Below are 24,063 nucleotides of genomic sequence, written 5' to 3' on the forward strand. Positions count from 1 at the left end.
ACTTGACAAGACGCGGAATTGACCCAGTTTTCTTTCCTTCCCTCTCTCCATTCCTCTCGCTCTCTCTCTCTCTCTCTCTCTCTCTCTCTCTCTCTCTCTCTCTCTCTCTCTCTACGCTCTCCCTCTTTTTTTCACCCTGGATAATCTGTCCATTATGTGAGTTGGAGTGGTGGTGACAGGGACATCACACTGTGGAGAGTTAACACAGAACAGCATGTGCATGGAGTTTAGTAGGGCTGGGAATTGCCAGGGACCTCATGATACGATATTATCACAATACTTACAGAGGTAGGATCTTCATTTGTTGCAAACTGGTAGTGTATTCAAGGTTTAAAAGGCTTATAAAGTTTGCTATTTCCACTTAAAAATGTCAGACTTGATTTGCACTAAGAAAATTGTAATAAATTATAATCCATATAATTATTAACATTTCCTGTTGCTGCAGAATTATTTTCCTGCCGTAGCAAACAGGCTTAAATTGTAGATCCTACATTTGCCAAAGCTACTGTGTATGTATTGTGATTCGATAATGTGATTTGCAATTTTTACTGCAATTTGATTTTCCACAGATATTGCAGTGCATTCAGAAAGTAATCACACCCCTTGACTTTTTCCACATTACAGCCTTATTGTTACACTTGTTACATTACAGCCTTATTCTAAAATGGATAAAATTGCTTCCCCCCCTCATCTATCTACACACAATACCCCATAATGACTAAACAAAAATAGTTTTTTTAAACATTTTTGCAAATGTATAAAAAAACAACAACTGAAATATCACATTTACATAATTATTCAGACCCTTTACCCAGTACTTTGTTGGAGCACCTTTGGCAGCGATTAATGTGTCTAGTCTTCTTGGGTATGACGCTACAGGCTTGGCACACATATATTTGGGAAGTTTCTCCCATTCTTCTCTGCAGATCCTCTCAAGCTTTGTCAGGCTGGATGGGGAGCGTCGCTGCACAGCTATTTTCAGGTCTCTTCAGAGTCATCAGTTTCAAGACCGAGCTCTGCATTGGCCACTCAAGGACATTCAGAGACTTGTCCCAAAGCCACTTCTGTGTTGTCTTGGCTATGTGCTTAGGGTTGTTGTCCTGTTGGAAGGTAGACATCAAATCAAATCAAATGTACTGGTCACATACACATGGTTAGCAGATGTTATTGCGAGTGTAGAGAAATGCTTGTGCTTCTGGTTCTGACAGTGCAGCAATATCTAACATGTAATCTAACAATTTCACAACAACTACCTAATTAATACACACAAATCTAAGTAAAGGAATGGAAATTGAATATAGACATATAAATATATGGATGAGCAATGACAGAGCGGCATAGGCAAGATGCAATAGATAGTATAGAATATGGTATATACATATGAGATGAGTAATGCAAGATATGTAAACATTATTAAAGTGGCATTATTAAAGTGACAAATTATTTCAAGTCTGTATGTAGGCAGCAGCCTCTCTGTGTTAGTGATGGCTGTTCAACCATCTGATGGCCTTGAGGTAGAAGCTGTTTTTCAGTCTCTCGGTCCCAGCTTTGATGCACCTGTACTGACCTCGCCTTCTGGATGGTAGCGGGGTGAACAGGCAGTGGCTCGGGTGAAGCATTAATCTTGATTATCTTTGTGGCCTTCCTGTGACATCGGGTGCTGCATGTGTCCTGTAGAGCAGGTACTGTAGTTTGCCCCTGGTGATGCGTTGTGCAGACCGCACCACCCTCTGGAGAGCCTTTCGGTTGTGGGCCATGCATTTGCCATACCAGGCCGCGATACAGCTTGACAGGATGCTCTCAATTATGCATCTGTAAAAGTTTGAGGGTTTTAGGTGACAAGCCAAATTTCTTCAGCCTCCTGAGGTTGAAGAGGCACTGTTGCCTTAGCCCGAGTCTGTGTTCCTGAGCGCTCTAAAGCAGATTTTCATCAAGGATCTCTCTGTACTTTGCTCTGTTCATCTTTCCCTCGATCCTGACTTGTCCCCCAGTACCTGCCGCTGAAAAACATCCCCACAGCATGATGATACCACCACCATTCTTCACCATAGGGATGGTGCCAGGTTTCCTCCAGATGTGACGGGTGACTTTCAGACAAAAAGTTAAATCTTGGTTTCATTAGACCAGAGGATCTTCTTTCTCATGGTCTGAAAGTCCTTTAGGTGCCTTTTGGCAAACTCCAAGTTGGCTGTCGTATGCTTTTTACTGAGGACCAGCTCCTGTCTGGCCACTCTATAATAAAGGCCTGATTGGTAGAGTGCTGCAGAGATGGTTGTCCTTTTAGAAGGTTCTCCAATCTCCACAGAGGAACTCTGGAGCTCTGTCAGAATGACAATCATGTTGTTGGTCACCTTCCTGACCAAGGCCCTTCTCCCCCGATTGCTCACTTTGGCCGGGCGGCCAGCTCTAGGAAGAGTCTTGGCGCTTCCAAACTTTTTCAATATAAGAAGGATGGAGGCCACTGTGTTCTTGGGGACCTTCAATGCTGCAGACACAATCCTGTCTCTGAGCTCTATGGACAATTCCTATGATCTCATGGCTTGGTTTTTGTTCTGACATGCACTGTCAACTGTGGGACCTTATATAGACAGGTGTGTGCCTTTCCAAATCATGTCCTATCAATTGAACTTACCACAGGTGGACTCCAATCAAGTTGTAGAAACATCAAGTTGTAGATGCACCTGAGCTACATTTTGAGTGTCATAGCAAAGGGTCTGAATACTTATGTAAATTATTTTCTAAAAAGCTGTTTTCGCTTTGTCGTTATGGGTTATTGTGAGTAAAATAAGGCTGTAACGTAACGTAACAAAATGTGAATAAAGGGAAGGGGTCTGAAGGCTTCCAGAATGCACTGTATGTCTGCTGCAGAGAGAAAAGAGAGCACAAAATTAGTTTCGATTAGTCATGGAAATAAAAGTGCTGGAAACATGTTTACTCACAATTAAAAAATAAGATAGAGAACAAACTGCAGGATAAAAAATAACAGAGTTTTGGCGCAGGTATAGCCAACTGGCGCTGGCTAATACCTCACAAAAATTAGTTGGCGTCAAAGTATCGATTATAATATCTTCCAATATTATATTGCGATATGTTTTTATCTTTAACCATACAGAGAATACAATTTGAAGGTTTATATTTTAGATTTGATTCTCCAGTACCATCTATATTTGGTTTTGTCCTTATATTTGAGACAGAGCACAACCCCCCAAAAGGTAAATGGTATCTTCCAAGGGCATATTCTTTCGATCTGAACATGTGCTTTTGAAGGATACCATTTACCTTTCTCAGACGTGAAACATTCAGCATGCTGTCTTACTGTTGTTGCTTTTTAAGACAAAAAGTTCACTCTCAGAAAAAGTGTTTAATGTCCACTATTTTCTGTCTTTGACCATGGTTTGATGTCATTGTACAGCCAACCGTTTTCATGAGGCAGTCTGTCTGTGTGCTTTTCGATAATATGCTTTCTTAGAGAGAGGCAACGAGAACAGTTTGAAAAGCACAACCTTACATTTAGCCCTTCTTTCAGGGCCGAAATATTTGATTGCAAGCAACCCGGGGAATTTGTTTTCAATTAAATAACTTATAGTTCTCATCCTTGACTAAGGCATCCATCACATCTATAAGTCTTTGCTAGGTAAAGCCCTGCCTTATCTCAGCTCACTGGTCACCACAGCAACACCTCAAAAAAAGTAATTATACTGTTCTCATCCTGGACTAAAGCATCCAGATCATTCTACTGTTCTCTTCCTGGACTAAAGCATCCAGATCATTCTACTGTTCTCTTCCTGGACTAAAGCATCCAGATCATTCTACTGTTCTCTTCCTGGACTAAAGCATCCAGGTCATTATACTGTTCTCTTCCTGGACTAAAGCATCCAGATCATTCTACTGTTCTCATCCTGGACTAAAGCATCCAGATCATTCTACTGTTCTCTTCCTGGACTAAAGCATCCAGGTCATTCTACTGTTCTCATACTGGACTAAAGCATCCAGATTATTCTACTGTTCTCTTCGTGGACTAAAGCATCCAGATCATTCTACTGTTCTCTTCCTGGACTAAAGCATCCAGGTCATTCTACTGTTCTCATCCTGGACTAAAGCATCCAGATCATTCTACTGTTCTCTTCCTGGACTAAAGCATCCAGATCATTCTACTGTTCTTATCCTGGACTAAAGCATCCAGGTCATTCTACTGTTCTCATCCTGGACTAAAGCATCCATATCATTCTACTGTTCTCTTCCTGGACTAAAGCATCCAGATCATTCTACTGTTCTTATCCTGGACTAAAGCATCCAGATCATTCTACTGATTCTACCCTGTCTCTGTCTCTCCCCCTTTTCTGTCCCTCTCACTCTCATTTTTTTGGGATGTGTGTGAGAGAGCAAGGAGGCTCTGTGTATGTGTATGTGTGATGTACAGTGTTTGTATTAGTGAACCGGATGAGTGATGTGTGTGTGTGTATGTGTGTGTGTGTGTGTGTATGTGATGATGTGTGTATGCGTGTGGTCATATGCTCTGTTCTGGTGCAGATAAGGGTGTGGTTTAGTGTTGCCCTTATCAGTTTATACAATTATATTCCTGCCCATCTTGTGATGCAAGAGATTTTAGCGGGCTATTTTAGCTGGAGATATTAGCTGGATGCTCTACTTGCTTGTTTTTCTCCTCTCTGGTTGTCATGTGTTACGCCTAACTCCTCTCTTCCACTCTGTCTGCACAGGAATAATTGGTAGGATAAATAAGCATAATCAGTGAGCTCACTCATACAGGCCTTCATCAGAGGAAGCTCTTTATTTTCAATCTTTCCCCTTCTCTCTCTCTCTCTCTCTCTCTCTCTCTCTCTCTCGCTCTCTCTCTCTCTCTCTCTCTCTCTCTCTCTCTCTCTCTCTTCTCCCCCAGCTCATTTATTATACTGTATGTCTGGATATCTCTCTCCTCCTCCTCCATCCATCGCTCCCTTTCTTGCACCCACACATGCGTGCACTCTCTCCCACTTCCTTCTCCCCCATTCTTCATTTTCCCCTCTCTCTCCATCTCTGTCTCTGTCTCTCTCTAGGTCGGAAGGAGATGTCATTCTGTTGTGTTGTTTGTTTCTCTGCAGCTCCAGATGATCTTCCTTTGTCATTTATTTTAATATTTATTTTCTCCATGTACACATCATATCTCTCCAGAAACAACTTGCAAGTGTAGACATACTGTGGTGTATTAGATAGGAAATGCCTAGCTATATCTTCAAGGTAGATAGACAAGGGTACTTTTGTGTTTACTGTGGGTGAACAGTCAAATTGCTCTCATCTGTCCATTGCTCAGTCATGACAGAAAATCAGAGCAAGACGCAGGCTGTTCTGTTTCAAGCCCATCTAAGGACTGTTACCTATGGAAACCAAAGAATTTCCATGTTATTCACTGTAGGTTAGCGTTGGATGGTAAGCAGGATGGCTGTCACCTTGACATGTCTTTGTTGACCTGTGTCTGTCCCTATCAAGGTAATAATGAAAGATAAAGAATATATTATTCTGTGAGTATTGTGTGGTTCCACCTTTGTTACCCCTTCCACCTTCTTTTCCATTGGTTGATTCCTTGACGGAGAGCCTATCAGGTTTGGTCGTCCAGGTGTGGAGTGCTACTGTCAACATGAGAGTGGAGCAGCCGTCATCTCGCTACAGTTTCTCATCAATGAGGTGAGCGATGTGGAGAGAAATGCATACCACACCCACTACCAGACCTTCTCTACTGACACTGTCTCTCTCTCGCTCTCAACCTTCCAAAGTCCAAACCCTTCTCTATAGCCTTTCCTCTGCCCCGACTCCAAAACATCTCAAACACTCCTGTAGTGTGTGTGTGTGTGTGTGTGTGTGTGTGTGTGTGTGTGTCTGTGTGTGCGTGTGTGTGTGTGTGCATGTCTTTGTGACACAGCAGCTGCATTACACGTTCTAGGAGCTCTCTCACTTTCTGCTTGAAATTCAGCCTCTCTCACTAGGGATTGAGAACACCATTGCAGGCTTGTTTGTGCATTCTGTACCACTGATTAGCTGTGTGTAAATATTGTCTTCTTCATCCCTGCCACAGGGGGCGCTGGTGAGTGCTCTGGCAGACGACAGCGTGCACCTCTGGAACCTGAGGCAGAGGAGGCCCGCCATCCTCCACTCGCTCAAGTTCAACAGAGAGAGGTAAGAAACCTAGAACCTTGTAGGTTTCTCTTTCTCGCCCCGCATTTGCTCTCTCTCTTTCTCCCTCTCTCTTCATCTCTCTCTCACTCCCTGGCTCTCTTTCTATTTCTCTCGCTCTCTCTCTGATTAGGTCTTTCTCAATTTCTGCTTTTACTGCAGCATACTGCAGATGACAACAGCAGACAGTTCAGTAGCGTGCTGCGTGCCCCTGCCTATTCACTGGCAGTGGTTCTTCTGTATATAAACTGAAGAAGTATCATATGGCAGATGTGTGTAGAGGTGTCTGTCAGTCTTGTCCCGCCCCAGGGTTAAGGTGACACCTTTACACCTCATGTCCCTCTTTCATCCTCCCTCCATCCTTCTGCCCCACTCCTTCTTTCCAACCCAACAACTACACACACACACACACACACACATACACACACACACACACACACACACACACACACACACACACGCACACAAACACAAACACAAACACGCACACACACACACACACACACACACACACACACACACACACACACACACACACACACACACACACACACACACACACACACACACACACACACAGACCTGCATGCACAACATCCACATGTAACAACACACTCACACACACACAGAATCTTATAATAATTATGTAATTCATACAATTATTCGAAAACATTTCAGATCAGTTGTTTTTGCTATTACTATATTTTGACCCAGTACGTTTGAAGTCAAATAGCAAGTTAATGTTGTGGAGAATCACCTCACCTCAAGTGGGAGGGATCAACTGTCTCCTCCAATTACAGACACAGGGCCTACCCATCAGAGCAAATCAGGGTGTTCATTTCATGATCCATCAGTCTAATATGGGAAGGGGTTAACCGTCAGAGCCAATCAGCTGTGCCACTGCTGATGCGATGGACAGGTGGCCGGCAGTGTCTTTACGGTCTGAATGTGTTCCTGCCGAGTGTTTGACATTTAGCAAGCGTGGCTCTCGAATAGTGACGTGTATTCATGGATGCCAAGGGAAGCCAGGCTTCAACCAAAAATGTCCCAGAAAAAAAACATAAAATCATTTATTTTGTCTCTCTGTGTTTCATAACTGTCCTTCTATTCACAAGAGGCTGAATGTATCACACAGGAGAAATCATCCAAGCGAGCAGAACTGCACCCCTCTGTCTCTGTACGTGTAGCCCATCTATCTGATGCTTTCTGGTCAAAAAGAATATGATATTGTTGAAGCCCATACCATTGAATGCAAGGGTAGCCAACAAGCATTGGCAGAATTCATGGTTCCTTCTATTAAGGCAAGTCGTCCAGGTCCTGAGGCAGCAAAGCATCCCAAAACCATCACACTACCACTACCATGCTTGACCCTTGGTATAAGGGTCTTACCGTGGAATTCAGTGTTTGGTTTTTCCCAGACATAACGGGACCTATGTGGTCCAAAAAGTTATACTTTTGACCCATCTGTCCATAGAACATTCTTCCACGAGTCTTGATGATCATGCAGGTTCCAGGTGTTTTTTGGCAAACTTGGGTTAACTGCTTGAAAACCCATAAATGTCGCTGAGTTAAAGCAGTTCTGCACGGACAAGTTGGCCAAAATTCATCCACAGCAGCGATGTGAGAGACTGATCAACAACTACAGGAAGTGTTTGGTTGGAGTCATTGCAGCTAAAGGTGGCACAACCAGTTATTGAGTGTAAGAGGGCAATTACTTTTTCACACAGGGGCATTGGGTGTTGCATAACTTTGATAATTAAATAAATAAATAAAGTATCAACTTGTCATTTTTGGGGGCAAACTCAGGTTCCAGTTATCTAAAATTAGGTTTTGGTTGAAGAGCTGATAACATTCAAATCAAATTGTATTTGTCACATGTGCCGGATACGAAAGGTTTAGACCTAACAATAGCGAGACTATATACAGGGGGGTACCGATACAGAGTCAATGTGCGGGGGCACCGGTTAGTTGAGGTAGTATGTAGGTAGAGATATTAAAGTGACTATGCATAGATGACCACAAAAAGTAGCAGTGGTGTAAAGAGGGGGTGAGGGGGACACTGCAAATAGTCTGGGTAGCCATTTGACTAGATGTTCAGGAGTCTTATGACTTGGGGGTAGAAGTTGTTTAGAAGCCTCTTGGACCTAGACTTGGCGCTCCAGTACCGCTTGCCGTGCGGTAGCAGAGAGAACAGTCTATGACTAGGGTCTTTGACAATTTTTAGGGCCTTCCTCTGACACCGCCTGGTATAGAGGTCCTGGATGGCAGGAAACTTGGTCCTAGTGATTTACTGGGCCGTTCGCACTACCCTCTGTATTTCCTTGCAGTAGGAGGCCTAGCAGTTGCCATACCAGGCATTGATGCAACCAGTCTAAATACTCTCGATGGTGCAGCTTGAAGAACCTTTTGAGGATTTGAGGACCCATGCCAAATATTTTCAGTCTCCTGAGGGGGAATAGGTTTTGGCGTGCCCTATTCACGACTGTCTTGGTGTGCTTGAACCATGTTAGTTTGTTGGTGATGTGGTCACCAAGGAATATGTAGCTCTCAACCTGCTCCACTGCAGCCCCGTAGATGAGAATGTCTTGTGCTCTGTCCTCTTTTTTCTGTAGTACACAATCATCTCCTTTGTCTTGATCACATTGAGAGAGAGGTTGTTGTCCTGGCATCCCACGGCCAGGTCTCTGATGATGTCGGTGATCAGGCCTACCACTGTTGTGTCATCGGCAAATTGAATGATGGTGTTGGAGTCATGCCTGGACATGCAGTCATGAGTGAACATGGAGTACAGGAGGGGACTGAGCACGCACCCCTGAGGGGCCCCTGTGTTGAGGATCAGCAAGGCAGATGTGTTGTTACCATCTGGGGGCGGCCCGTCGGTATGCAAATTGGAGTGGGTCTAGGGTTTCTGGGATGATGGTGTTGATATGAGACATGACCAGCCCTTCAAAGCACTTCATGGCTACAGACATTAGTCCCACGGGTTGGTAGTTATTTAGGCAGTTAACCTTAGTGTTCTTGGGCACAGGGACTATGGTGGTCTGCTTAAAACATGTTGGTATTACAGACGCGGACAGGGAGAGGTTGAAAATGTCAGTGAAGGCACTTGCCAGTTGGTCAGCGCATGCTCGCAGTACACGTCCTGGTAATCCGTCTGGCCCTGCGACCTTGTGAATGTTGACCTGTTTAAAGGTCTTACTCACATTGGCTGCGGAGAGCGTGATCACACAGTCTTCCGGAGCAGCTGGTTCTCTCATGCATGTTTCAGTGTTATTTGCCTCGAAGCGAGTATAGTTGTTTAGCTCGTCTGGTAGGCTCGTGTCACTGGGCAGCTCTCTGCTGTGCTTCACTTTGTAGTCTGTAGTGATTAGCAAGCCCTGCCACATCCGACGAGCATCAGAGCAGGTGTAGTATGATTCGATCTTATATTGACACTTTGCCTGTTTGATGGTTCATCGGAGGGCATCGTGGGATTTCTTATAAGCTTCCAGGTTAGAGTCTCGTTCCTTGAAAGCGGCAGCTCTAGCCTTTAGCTCAGTGCGGATGCTGCATGCAATCCATGGCTTCTGGTTGGGGTATGTACGTACGGTCACTGTGGGGATGACATCATCAATGCACTTATTGATGAAGGCAATGACTGATGTCGTGTACTCCTCAATGCCATCATAGGAATCCCGGAACATATTCTAGTCTGTGTTAGCAAAACAGACCTGAATCTTAGCATATGCTTCCTCTGACCACGTTTGTATTCATCTAGTCACTGGTGCTTCCTGCTTTAATTTGTGCTTGTAAGCAGGAATCAGGAGGATGGAATTATGGAGGGCGAGGGAGAGCTTCGGATGTGTCTCAGTGCGTGGAGTATAGGTGGTCCAGAATTCTGTTTCCTCTTGCACATTTAACATGCTGATCGAAATTTGGTAAGACGGATTTAAGTTTCCCTGCATTAAAGTCCCCGGCTACTAGGAGCACCACCTCTGGGTGAACGCTTTCTTGTTTGCTTATATTGGAATACAGCTCAATTCAATTGTGTCTTTGTGCCAGCCTCTGACCGTGGTGATATGTAAACAGCTACAAAGAATACTGATGAAAACTCTCTCGGTGGGTAGTGTGGTCTTCAGCTTATCATGAGATACTCTACCTCAGGCGAGCAATAGCTCGAGACTTCATTAGATATCGTGCACCAGCTGTTGTTTACAAAAATACATAGACCGCCACCCCTTGTCTTACCAGACGCCGCTGTTCTATCCTGCCAGTACATCGTATAACCAGCCAGATGTACGTTCATATTGTCGTCGTTCAGCCACGACTCCGTGAAGCATAAGATTTGACATTCCTTGTCAAGATTATGGAAAATCAGAAAGGGGGCAAAAAGGTTTTCACGTCACTGTATATCACCGTGGCAAGGCATATGAACTAACGAGTTATAGGACAGACAACGCAATTATCACAACACATAGGTTGTAATATGGCTTTTTTCCCTGGTTTGTTTTCCCCAATGATTTTGGCCACGCACCGCTACTGCTCTCGAATGCAGCCTGCCTGCCTCCCTGCCTCCCTGCCTCCCTGCCTGCCTGCCTGCCTGCCTCCCTGCCTCCCAGCCTCCCTGCCTCCCTGCCTCCCAGCCTCCCTGCCTCCCTGCCTCCCTGCCTCCCAGCCTCCCAGCCTCCCAGCCTCCCTGCCTCCCTGCCTCCCAGCCTCCCTGCCTCCCTGCCTCCCAGCCTCCCAGCCTCCCTGCCTCCCTGCCTCCCAGCCTCCCTGCCTCCCAGCCTCCCTGCCTCCCAGCCTCCCTGCCTCCCTGCCTCCCAGCCTCCCTGCCTCCAAGCCTCCCTGCCTCCCTGCCTCCCTGAGCAACAAGAGTGAACTCAACAGAACAATATCACACAGGGCTGAGGAGAGGATGGGGTGAGGATGAGGACGGGAAGGAGGGAGACTCAAAATATCTTCCTTTCCACACATACAACCTCTCACGTAGTTTACCATTCATTTCCATGTACCCTCCGTCCCTCTCTGAGTTTCCTCTAACAGTGTTTTCTGTTAAATACAGCTCACTTCAGCCTCAGTGTGTAAGGCAAGTGAAGACAAGGTGGCCATTTTTCCTGTCAACAAACTGATAGAGATCTCACTAGAACTGTCACAACATTCTAGAACACTTGAGAACAGAACAGGCTGTGAGACCGAACCAAAGCAAAGCCTTATTTACCCCAATACTCCGTCTGTCACCAAAACTTGGAAATACCCGTTTGATATGGTTTGATATTCTGCGGCTGAAATGCTCACGCACGTGTTGGGATGTTGTTGAAACAGCCACAGCCGACGAGTCCACTTATCAAACCTCTAAGTGACACTGAATAGGTTACTTTATGTTGCTGATCGCTGTATTGTTGGGGTTAAACAAATTAGTAAAGTGTCAGTAGAAGCCTGCTTGGCTGAACGTCAGTCACGGTTAATAATGCTCCGGCTAGTAGCAAAGTTTCTGGTTGGCACAGATCTAAGATCAGCTTAGCCTCACCCAATGTTAAGCTATAATTAACTGCTCTTCAGTATTAGAGAAACTCTCAAACACTCCCCCTTCATATCCTTCGTCATCTCCTTCATCATCTCCTTTGTTATCTCCCTAATCTCCTTGTCTCCTCTCCTTCACCACAGCTGATCAGAAAGGAGCTGATGTGTTGCAGAAAGCCCTCCCAGCCATCACCTTGACTGATCCAGTCCCACTAGATCATTGGAGATGAGGAGAGAGAAAGTCCTGTTGGAGTGGCGTTGTGGCTGAGTCAGTGGGTTGGTCAGAGGGGCTGGAGAAAAGAAGAGGAGGAGAGGAGAATGGAGTATGAGAGCAGAGGAGTAGGGAGGAGAGGAGAGCAGAGGAGAGGAGAGGAAAAGAAGGGAGAGGGTAGAGGAAGAAAGGAGAAAGAGGAGAGGATAGGAAAGAAGAGGAGAGGGGATGAGAGGAGATTATTTAAAAGAAATCAGACAAGAGTAAAGGAGAAGAAAGTAGAGAAGCGAAGAAATCTTAGCTAGTCATTGTGGCGGTGGGGGACTGCAAATGCAGGCTTTTTAAGCATTTTCTTTTTTACTCCATCGTCATCACAGGCTGAGTAAGATGAAGCTGATGTCATACAAGTACATTCTCTCCACAAACATAACCCCAACCACAGGACATACTGGAGGCACAAATATCCACTGGCTATGTAGTTCCCTAGAATCCAATGGACTGGGTTAGTATACGGTAGAGAGTGGAGAATCACATTTGCTTGGTCTGGGTTCAGTGTAGGCTGGGCCGGTTAGTTCAAAGCTGACCTGAGAGCATAACCAATTAGAGGGCAGCCCACACAGCCCACATCTAAAAGAAAAGGGACAGAGGACTTAATTGACCAGATACTTTTTAATAATGCAGCCCACACACCACACACACACACACACACACACACACACACACACACACACACACATACACACACACACACACACACACACACACAAACACACACGCACACGCACACGCACACGCACTCACACTCACACTCACACTCACACACACACAGACACACACACATGCACTCTCCGACCACTCAAACACTTCACTTCCCAAGTGGCTATCACGTTGCCTCTCTTTAATTTCTATTTTCTTAGTTTTTTTCATCCCTTCTTTCCTGGGAAGAGATGAAGTGAGGGACATTGGAAAGAGTTATGTAAAAGAAGGAGAGATATTTTTAGGATGTGCATTCCCCAGTTCCAAACAGATTCTCCTATATTTTTTAATCATAGGAAATGACATCATACAGTACATAACCATTGGCAACCTCAGAATGTGTCAGATCAGTTCATGTTTCATCATTTTTAAATAGTTGATCCAAAAAATCTATCATCTTGGCACTGTAGATTATCATTGCTTAGGAAATGTGTTCGGCCTGCAGCCTCAATTCTTGGGATGTGTCGTGACCACTTAAAGTTGGGATCATCCTAGAGAAGCGTCTTCTCCTTTTCACACTGTTCTGAGCTATAGTTCGAATCAGATTTTGATTATTAGTTACATTGTGTTGTTTTTATTTGGTCATATTGCTTTTTTACTTGTCCATGCAAGTAATTTGTTTATTAGACAAAAATGCTCATGTTAAATCATCTATGATTATCATGAAGCATCACTTGTGTGTTCCAATCTTCATATTACTTTCGCTTTGGTCTTCCAACAACATGCGTGAGGAAACTGCACAATATCCGCTCTGTCATGTGAATAGGGTATGTTCAGTAGCCTGTATCCCAGTATAGCCCCTAATCTGCATCGGATGAGCTCATAAATGCAATGCTGCTACTCAAATAATGTTTCAGAGATATTAAGTTATGATGCTGTGTGTAGCAGTTCATCAAATGTTCGCAGTCAAACAACCAATACTACTGTGCGACTCTGGTTCTTTTCCTGTGTTTGGTCCGGACAGCATTCTCTCCTGCAGCGAACTGCGTTATGGAACTGAAATACTGCGTTATGGAACTGAACTAAAAGTCTTTGTGTATGAACGTGAATTTTGTTTGTGTGCAGGTGTTGTATGGGTGTATTTGAATGTGATCAAGGAAGTGTGTTCTGTGTATTTTAATGTATGTGTGTGTGTGTTATGCGAGACCACCCTTTTTGAGCAAACCATGGTGCATTGTTTAGTGTGCTCCCAAGTGTGGATAGAGTGTTCACACCAGTCCAAACAGACCGAACTAATGCCATGTGTCCACCAGATGCACATGCGTTTTGCCATATGTTGTTATAGCAAGATGTCTAGCCCGTATTTTCCGTACTAGATGCACATGTGCTTTGCAAGGCTGCAGAACGGTTTGCAGCGTGGAGAAAATCATCTTCGTCCTGTTCGACCAATAATTAGAACAGATTTAAATTATTCTCCTATGAAGCTACTGGTTTCATAGGTTGGCAGAGCTACCAACAGACTGGTACTAGGACGCATTACAACATCTAGCTGATTTCATAGGCTGGCAGAACTACCAGCAGACTGCTACCAGGACGCATTACAACATCTAGCTGATTTCATAGGCTAGCAGAACTACCAGCAGACCGCTACCAGGACGCATTACAACATCTAGCTGATTTCATAGACTGGCAGAGCTTCCAACAGACTGGTGCATGACAACGATTCATCTATTTTGTTTCTATTCTTCTGTCACATTAATCTCTAGCAACATCAATAAATTGAACTGGTTGTCGCTGTATACGGTACCGATTTCAAATCATGATGGCATGCTAACAGTTATGTGTGTATTAATTTTGTTGGTTTGCACTACACAAGCGTAGTATTGATGAATTGCGCCAGTGTCATTCTTATCCGGAGTCAAATTTCCAGTCATTCAGATGGTATCTTCTCATCTCTAACTACAAATCAAATCAAATTTTCTAGTTCTGACCATGCAGTAATATCTAACAAGTAATCTAACAATTTCATAACTACCTTTTACACACAAGTGTAAAGGAATGAATAAGAATATGTACATATAAATATATGGATCAGCGATAGCCGAACGGTATAGAGTACAGTCTATACAGTGGGGAGAACAAGTATCTGATACACTGCCGATTTGGCAGATTTTCCTACTTACAAATCATGTAAGTAATTTTTATCATAGGTACACTTCAACTGTGAGAGATGGAATCTAAAACAAAAATGCAGGAAATCACATTGTATGATTTTTAAGTAATTAATTAGCATTTTATTGCATGACATAAGTATTTGATCACCTACCAACCAGTAAGAATTCCAGCTCTCACAGACCTGTTAGTTTTTCTTTAATAAGCCCTCCTGTTCTCCACTCATTACCTGTATTAACTGCCCCTGTTTGAACTCGTTACCTGTATAAAAGACACCTGTCCACACACTCAATCAAACAGACTCCAACCTCTCCACAATGGCCAAGACCAGAGAGCTGTGTAAGGACATCAGGGTTAAATTGTAGACCTGCACAAGGCTGGGATGGGCTACAGGACAACAGGCAAGCAGCTTGGTGAGAAGGCAACAATTGTTGGTGCAATTATTAGAAAATGGAAGAAGTTCAAGAGGACAGTCAATCACCCTCGGTCTGGGGCTCCATGCAAGATCTCACCTCGTGGGGCATCAATGATCATGAGGAAGGTGAGGGATGAGCCCAGAACTACACGGCAGGATCTGGTCAAAGACCTGAAGAGAGCTGGGACCACAGTCTCAAAGAAAACCATTCGTAACACACTACGCCATCATTGATTCAAATCCTGCAGCGCACGCAAGGTTCCCCTGCTCAAGCCAGCGCATGTCCAGGCCTGTCTGAAGTTTGCCAATGACCATATGGATGATCCAGAGGAGGAATGGGAGAAGGTCATGTGGTCTGATGAGACAAAAATAGAGCTTTTTGGTCTAAACTCCACTCGCCGTGTTTGGAGGAAGAAGAAGGATGAGTACAACCCCAAGAACACCATCCCAACCGTGAAGCATGGAGGTGGAAACATCATTCTTTGGGGATGCTTTTCTGCAAAGGGGACAGGACAACTGCACCGTATTGAGGGGAGGATGGATGGTGCCATGTATCGCAAGATCTTGGCCAACACCCTCATTCCCTCAGTAAGAGCATTGAAGATGGGTCGTGGCTGGGTCTTCCAGCATGACAACGACCCAAAACACACAGCCAGGGCAACTAAGAAGCATCTCAAGGTCCTGGAGTGGCCTAGCCAGTCTCCAGACCTGAACCCAATAGAAAATCTTTGGAGGGAGCTGAAAGTCCGTATTGCCCAGCGACAGCCCCGAAACCTGAAGGATCTGGAGAAGGTCTGTATGGAGGAGTGGGCCAAATCCCTGCTGCAGTGTGTGCAAACCTGGTCAAGAACTACAGGAAATGTATGATCTCTGTAATTGCAAACAAAGGTTTCTGTACCAAATATTAAGTTCTGCAGTGGCTCGGGAGGTTGTTGTCCTTGATTATCTTTTTGGCCTTCCTATGACATCGGGTGTAGGTGTAGGTGAACTGGAGGGCAGGTAGTTTGCCCCCGGTGATGCATTGTGCAGACCTTACTACCCTCTGGAGAGCCTTACGGTTGTGGGCGGAGCAGTTGCCGTACCAGGCGGTGATACAGCCCGACAGGATGCTCTCGATTGTGCATCTGTAAAAGTTTGTAACTGTTTTTGGTGACAAGCCAAATTTCTTCAGCCTCCTGAGGTTGCAGAGGCGCTGTTGCACCTTCTTCACCACTCTGTCTGTGTAGGTGGAACATTTCAGTTTGTCCGGGATGTGTATGTCGAGGAACCCAAAACATTCCACCTTCTCCACTACTGTCCCGTTGATGTGAAGAGGGGGGTGTTCCACGATTATCGTTGACGTTGAGTGGTTAATTTCCTGACACCACACTCCAAGGGCCCTCACCTCCTCCCTGTAGGCTGTCTCGTCGTTGTTGGTAATCAAGCCTACCACTGTAGTGTTGTCTGCAAACTTGATGATTGAGTTGGAGGCATGCATGGCCATGTGGTCAGGAGAGGGCTGAGAAAGCACCCTTGTGGGGCCCCAGTGTTGAGAATCAGCGGGGTGGAGATGTTGAACCCTACCCTCACCACCTGGGTGTGAGGACCCAGTTGCACAGGGCGGGTCAAGACCCAGGGTTGCGAGCTTAATGATGAGTTTGGAGGGTATTATGGTGTTAAATGCTGAGCTGTAGTCGATGAACAGCATTCTTACATATGTATTCCCCTTGTCCAGATAGGTTAGGGCAGTGTGCAGTGTGATTGCGATCGCGTTGTATGTGGACCTATTGGGGTGGTAAGCAAATTGGAGTGGGTCTAGGTTTTCAGGTAGGGTGGAGGTGATATGATCCTTGACTAGTCTCTCAAAGCACTTCATGACGACGGAAGTGAGTGCTATAGGGCGAGAGTCATTTAGCTCAGTTACCTTAGCTTTCTTGGGAACAGGAACAATGGTGGCCCTCTTGAAGCATGTGAGAACAGCAGACTGGGATAGGGATTGATTGAATATGTCCGTAAACACACCAGCCAGCTGGTCTGCACATGCTCTGAGGACGCGGCTAGGGAGTTCTTCTGGGCTGGCAGCCTTGCAAGGGTTAACACGTTTAAATGTTTTACTCACATTGGCTGCAGTGAAGGAGAGCCCGCAGGTTTTGGTAGCAGGTCGTGTCGGTGGCACTATATTGTCCTCAAAGCGAGCAAAGAAGTTGTTTAGTTTGTCTGGGAGCAAGACATCGGGATCCGCGACGGGGCTGGTTTTCTTTTTGTAGTCTGTGTTTGATTGACTGTAGACCCTGCCACATACCTCTCGTGTCTGAGCCTTTGAATTGCGACTCTACTTCGTCTCTATATACTTCGTCTCTATCAAACTAGCTTGTTTGATTGTCTTGCGGAGAGAATAGCTACACTGTTTGTATTCGGTCATGTTTCCGGTCGGCTTGCCCCGATTAAAAGCAGTGCTTCGCACTTTCAGTTTTGCGTGAATGCTGCCATCAATCCACGTTTTCTGGTTGGAGAAGGTTTTAATAGTCGCCGTGGGTACAACATCACCGATGCACTTGCTAATAAACTCACTCACCGAATCAGCATATACATCAATGTTGTTGTTCGATGCTATTGGGAACATATCCCAGTCCACGTGATCGAAGCAATCTTGAAGCGTGGAATCAGATTGGTCGGACCAGCGTTGAACAGACCTGAGCACGGGCGTTTCCTGTTTTAGTTTCTGTCTATAGGCTTGGAGCTGTAAAATGGAGTTGTGGTCAGATTTGCCGAGCGAGGGAGGGCTTTGTATGCGTTACACCAGAATATGCCAGGGGGCTGTACCGACTCTGATAACGTATCCCAAGTGAGCCATGTTTCCATGAAACAGAGAACGTTACAATCTCTGATGTCTGTCTGGAAGGCAACCCTTGCTCGGATTTCGTCTACCTTGTTGTCAAGAGACTGGACATTGGCGAGTAGTATACTCGGGAGTGGTGGGCGATGTGCCCGTCTACGGGGCCTGACCAGAAGACCGCTCCGTCTGCCCTTTTTGCGGCGCCGTTGTTTTTGGGTCGCTTGCTGGGATCCGATCCATTGTCCTGGGTGGTGGACCAAACAGAGGATCCGCTTCGGGAAAGTCTTATTCCTGGTCATAATGTTGGTAAATTGACGATGCTCTTATATCCAATAGTTCCTCCCGGGTGTATGTAATAAGACTTGGGATTTCCTGGGGTAACAATGGCCGTCATGATCACCTATGCATGTGTGATCTGCTGTGTGTCCTGGAGTGTGTGTTTAAGCATGTGTATGTGTAGGCATGAATGAGTGATTGGGTTGTGTTATGTAAGTATATTGGTGTCCGCGAGTGTTCACCTGCTTTGTGATTTTGTTCGTGTGTGATCAGGGGCGGATTGGCCATCTGGCATTTCGGTCAAAAGGGAAAAATGGGTTGGTGTTTTAGAAATGCCAGGTTCACAGTCCACCCTTGTGTGTATGTGTGTGCGTGCGAGTGTGTGTGTGATGCATGTCGAGCAGCCTGACACCTCTCCTCAAATCCATGAATATATTAATTATACTGCAGAATAGTGGAGTGGAGACAGGAACCAGCTCTACCCAGGTGTGTGTGTGTTTGTGTACAGTCTGACAGTATGCACTGCTTCTCACTACTGCCCTGCAGCCAGAAAGACACTGAGATACAGAGAGGGAGAGGGAGAGAGAGAGAAAAACACCCAGAGAAAGAGAGGGGGAGGAGGGGGATTGGATTTGGGGAGTAAGTGAAAAAATATCATCTAAAAGATGGACACGGGAAGAGAGAGAGTAAGGGAGAGGGGAAGATTGGATGGGAAGAAAATGAGAGGGAGAGCTGTGTGTACAGCCGTGTGCATGTGTGAGAGGTGTGTGACGTTTAAGATGAGGGAGGAACATTTTTGGGGGCCTTATAGTCCATTACAGCATGTTGGATGATTGTCATTCGTAGTCCATTCACCCACCTCAATGTAACATCAATAGGTTAAGGATACTACATGATACTCTAATTTTCCCTATACCCATCATGAGGTTACTACAACCTAGCCTATGAATGTAAGTTTACAACAAAGGTGCTCAGGTCAAGAGGAAAATTTAGAGTAATCTAGTTGATTTCGGGTGTAATCATTAGTCCAATAGTTGCAAACGAGAGTTTGTATTAGACACATTCTGATATTTTTTATCTCCGTTTCGTTCTGTTTAAGAAACTTTTTTTTCTACAGAATCAGCTAAATGAATTCACCCCTGATCACACACAAACACAGTTCACTTTCATAGCAGCCACATACAAACAGCATGATCATTTTCTCTCACCTTTTCTTTTCGCTTGTGGACGTCCGTGCACAACACCAGGATGTCTGTGAACAGGCAAAAAAAAAAACTTTCCAAGCAAACCGTCATATCATAACTGCTAACCACTACACACATTGTTGTCACCATATTCAACATAGCTAGAATTAACGCGTTAGTAAACCCGCTTCAATCATGCAGTACAGTGTACAGACAGCAAGCATTTTAGCAGGTGGCAATGAATTAATAAAACCAAAAACTTACCTGAACTTGGAAGATATCCAGTGTTGTATAGCCATAGCCAGCTAGCTAACAAAGCATCCCTCTCTGTTTGAGCTGGGTATTTCAGTCGGCTAAACTAGCTAGCTGCATTTACAAGCTAAGTGAAAATGAAAAAAATGCAATGAAATCTCTCTCTCACTTCTCCTTCATTTTGAAAGAAATTAATTTGTTCAAAACTGTTCAACTATTGTCTTTCTTTCTCTTTTAGTCAACTATTCACCACATAAATGCACTGCTAGCTAGCAGTGCTACTCTTTCAGTACTATATTAATTATCTGATATTTTAATTGGGTGGACAACATGTCAGTTCATGCTGCAAGAGCTCTGATAGGTTGGAGGATGTCCTCCGAAGTTGTCATAATTACTGTGTAAGTCTATGGAAGGGGATGAGAACCATGAGCCTCCTAGGTTTTGTATTGAAGTCAATGTACCCAGAAGAGGACAGAAAGAAGCTGTCCTCTGGCTACACTGTGGTGCTACCCTACAGAGTGCTGTTGAGGCTACTTTAGACCTTCATTCCAAAACAATGTGTTTTCATAATTTCTTTGGTGACATTAATATATTTGGTATAGTTTTATGTAAAAAGGATAACTTTTTAAATGTTTCACTATTTTTATTTTTATAAAATACATTGAGGAGGATGGTCCTCCCCTTCCTCCTCTGAGGAACCTCCACTGGTGTGTATGTGCATGCATGTGTGTCCAGTTCAACAGAACCGGATGATACTCATGTTCATGAGTTGTGTATCATACGTCATTGGGGCCCCTTGACTAGTCAGGGAACGACAGGGATGAGCAGAGCCTATGGAACAGGACCACTTTAGGGGCTCTTGTTCCAATCCCTGTAGCCAACAGGGCAGAACCAGGCCCAGACAGACAAAGAGAAGGAGAAGGAGAGAGAGAGAGAGAGAGAAAGAGGAGAGGGAGAGAGAGTGGAAGAGAGACAGAGGATAGAGGGAGAGGGAGGGGAGGGAGAGAGAGTGGAAAAGATAGAGAGCAAAAAAGGGAGGAGAGATAGGACATGGATAATGATGGGTGGTCCAGGGATGGTGTGATTCGTCATACATACAGCCCATGATTTTCATGTTAAAACTCTCAAATGGCTGCAGTGTGCATTTTTGAAGATCATTTTTGGATCAGATGTGGGCTTGAATCCTACTTAGTGGTTGACTAACTCCTCTTCATTCACCATTTGATACCCAACCCTTAGCTAACTCTTCAATAATGCTATTTATTCTACTTCCTCTCCTCTTTCCTCTCCCTCCTTCCCTGGGGGAGTGTGATTCTGGTCAGAAGTGATGTGTTCAGGTATATCAGGCCTGGTTTGATGACTGAGTCGACCCACGTTGTTCCTTTTTTATTCATGAAGCACCATTAGGAAGTCTTGAAGGGCTTCTTTTAAAGTGCTGATTCCAGGTCAAAATTACTAGTTGGGGATAGATGACCATTGGGACCTAGGTAGAGACTGATAGGGTGTTCATAGGCTTTTAACCATTCATTAAACTACATCTAGATGGATGAATGAATGGATGGATTGATGGCTGAAGGACAAGTGGAATGATTGGACGAAGTGATGAAAGGTAGAAGATGAACCATTGATGAAAGGTAGAGAAGGAGGGAAGGAAGAGTAATATGTGTTCTGGTCCAGTCCTCTCCTCTCGAATCAGTCCGGTAATTAGGTGCCCAATAGAGTTTTAAACACCTCTACCGTCACCTTGGTCTTAGCTCAGCATTATTTATCTCACTGTAGAAATCAATACACACTGAGGAAGATTCTTAATCTACACAGTTTCTGTGTTGTAAAATGCAAATCAGTTATCACCAGCAATATCCTTCTGTCTTTCTTTTTTTCTCTCTGTCTAATACTATTACTTTTACTCCCTCTCTGTGTCTCTATCTCTCTGTCTCTATCTCTCTCTTAGCTCCTACATAAATGTTCTCTCTCTTTTTTCTCTGTTTTCCAGGATCACATTCGTCCACCTGCCATTCCAGAGTAAATGGCTGTACATCGGCACAGAGAAAGGAAACATCCACATCGTCAACGTGGAGTCGTTCACACTCTCAGGCTACGTCATCATGTGGAACAAAGCCATCGAACTGTGAGTGGAGCTTACACTGGTGGAATGGAGAGCCCTATCAAAGAACATCTTACAGTTGTAGGATCTTAATTTGATCACTCTTTTGTTGCTGAGACTTTTCAGTGCGGGAAATGCAGATGAACTTCATGATTTACATAAATTCACTGAAAATCCATACTGACACACGGTTATATAAACAGTATTGCACTTTTATTGTAGCCTACTCAAGCAAAATTATGGAATCAATATTCAAATCCTGTTGCTACAGGATTATTTTGCTGTGACAATATAGGTCAAATTCAGATCCTACATCTGTAGTCTCTCTAGGCTTAATCCACAACTGGTGGCTTTACTAACCGCAGTTGTGAAGGAGAAAGGATGTGAATCACTAGTTCTGAATCTTAGTTACTAGACCTCTTCAACACTAGTATTAAGACACTGCTATTTCACAGGGTGTTTGTGTTGCTGTTGACATACCTCATGTTGTTTCTGCTCTAGAGCTCTTGCATAATTCACTCGTGACCTTTTTTAGCATTTTCCTCATCCTGTCTCTTCCTGTCTCATAGTGAGGGATGGAACAGGTGTCTCTTAAGATCAGTGTTGGCCATGTACAGATGTCCTGTGTCAACAGTGCTGAGGGGAAAGGGAGAAGGAAAGTAGAGGAGAGGGGAAGGGGGAGGGGAGAGGAGATGAGACAGGCAAGAAAAAGAGAGAAGAGGAAGAGAGGATAGGAAAGAGTCTGGGGTTGATAGAGGAGGGTGGGGGTTTAGGAGAGGTGAAGGGTAGACGAGAGGAAGGAGAGAGGAAGTAGAGAAATAGAAGGAGGTCGGGGGTAGACAAGTAGGAGAGAGGTAGGTTGGAGGTGGGTTACAAGGAAGGAAGTAGTGTGAATGGGTGACAGTATGGGTCTCTAAGGAGTCGTGCCTGCCAGTCCTGAAGCTGCCATGGTATTTCCAGACTAAAGGTGTGTGTGTGTGTGTGTGTGTGTGTGTGTGTGTGTGTGTGTGTGTGTGTGTGTGTGGCCCATATCCAGTCCTGATGACAACCGTATTTCTGCACACAAAGGCTTTATGATTATACAGGAGCTTCAGATGACACTTTCTCTCTCCTTCTATCTCTCCCTTCTCTCTCTCTGTACCTCTCTTTTCTGTCTCATCTTATTGTGGGCTGCGGGTATGCAAGGTAGATACCTCTCCTGCCTTTATCTTCTCCTATTGTCCTCTTTGGAGCTGTCATCAGAGAGGGACTGTGGAGTGGGCGGCTCAGAGACAATGTGCTCTCTATTTTACACCACCTCAGTATCACACTGCATAGAAAGAAATACACCCAAGCAGAGCACAGAACATTACAGAGTGGAACAGAACACTGTCAAGAAGATTACCAGGACGTACTGCAGCACTCAGTACTATAGCAGAACACTGTCGTTTAGTTCGGTTCTGTTTTAGTTTAGTAATATGTGGAGAAAAGACCCAAGTACTTGTAGGTAACAGTAAGGTATTGTCATGTCTTTACTATCACTAAATGTGAAGACTGTTATTTTATCAAATCAATTCTCTATGTGTAATTATTATTACGTGATTAAACTAATCATGTAAACTTAATTAACTAGGAAGTTGGGGCACCAAGGAAAATGTTGATTTACAGAGGTATAATTTTCCAAATATAACTCTTCAGATATTTTTTATGTCTAATTGATTAGCCATTCTCATGAATGTATTATTATTACCTTGTTAGTCTCATTTTTTACATTTTTAAATTTCACCTTTATTTAACCAGGTAGGCAAGTTGAGAACAAGTTCTCATTTACAATTGCGACCTGGCCAAGATAAAGCAAAGCAGTTCAACACATACAACGACACAGTTACACATGAAGTAAAACAGACATACAGTCAATAATACAGTATAAACAAGTCTATATACGATGTGAGCAAATGAGCTGAGATAAGGGAGGTAAAGGCAAAAAAAAGGCCATGGTGGCAAAGTAAATACAATATAGCAAGTAAAACACTGAAATTGTAGATGTGCAGTGGAAGAATGTGCAAAGTCCAAACGTCGTAAAGTTCTGCACGAACAAACGAATAAAATATGAATCAGCAATATTCAAATTTGCTTTATTTCTTATTTACTAACTAACTAAATAATCACAGAAATACACAACAAACTGTAGATATGTCACGCCCTGACCCTAGATAGCTTTTTATGTCTCTATTTTTGGTTTGATCTGGGTGTGATTTGGATGGGCATTCTATGTTCATGTTTCTGTGTTTT

At 44.3% G+C, this 24,063-nt stretch overlaps 1 protein-coding gene across 6 annotated transcripts in view; it reads left to right on the plus strand.

Annotated features, from left to right (window-relative positions):
* Positions 1-24,063, plus strand: part of LOC110521064 (syntaxin-binding protein 5) — a 129,332-nt gene that overhangs the window by 51,532 nt on the left and 53,737 nt on the right. For all 6 annotated transcript variants that reach the window (XM_036976010.2, XM_090233007.1, XM_036976008.2 and 3 more), the window contains exons 3-5: positions 5,598-5,679; positions 6,068-6,168; positions 21,682-21,816. In XM_036976010.2, coding sequence (XP_036831905.1) covers positions 5,598-5,679; positions 6,068-6,168; positions 21,682-21,816 — 318 coding nt within the window. The remainder of the gene's footprint in view (positions 1-5,597; positions 5,680-6,067; positions 6,169-21,681; positions 21,817-24,063) is intronic.

The sequence above is a fragment of the Oncorhynchus mykiss genome, chromosome 4 (genome assembly GCF_057628025.1).
Source record: "Oncorhynchus mykiss isolate SJ-2025 chromosome 4, ASM5762802v1, whole genome shotgun sequence".
Classification (NCBI taxonomy): Eukaryota; Metazoa; Chordata; class Actinopteri; order Salmoniformes; family Salmonidae; genus Oncorhynchus; species Oncorhynchus mykiss.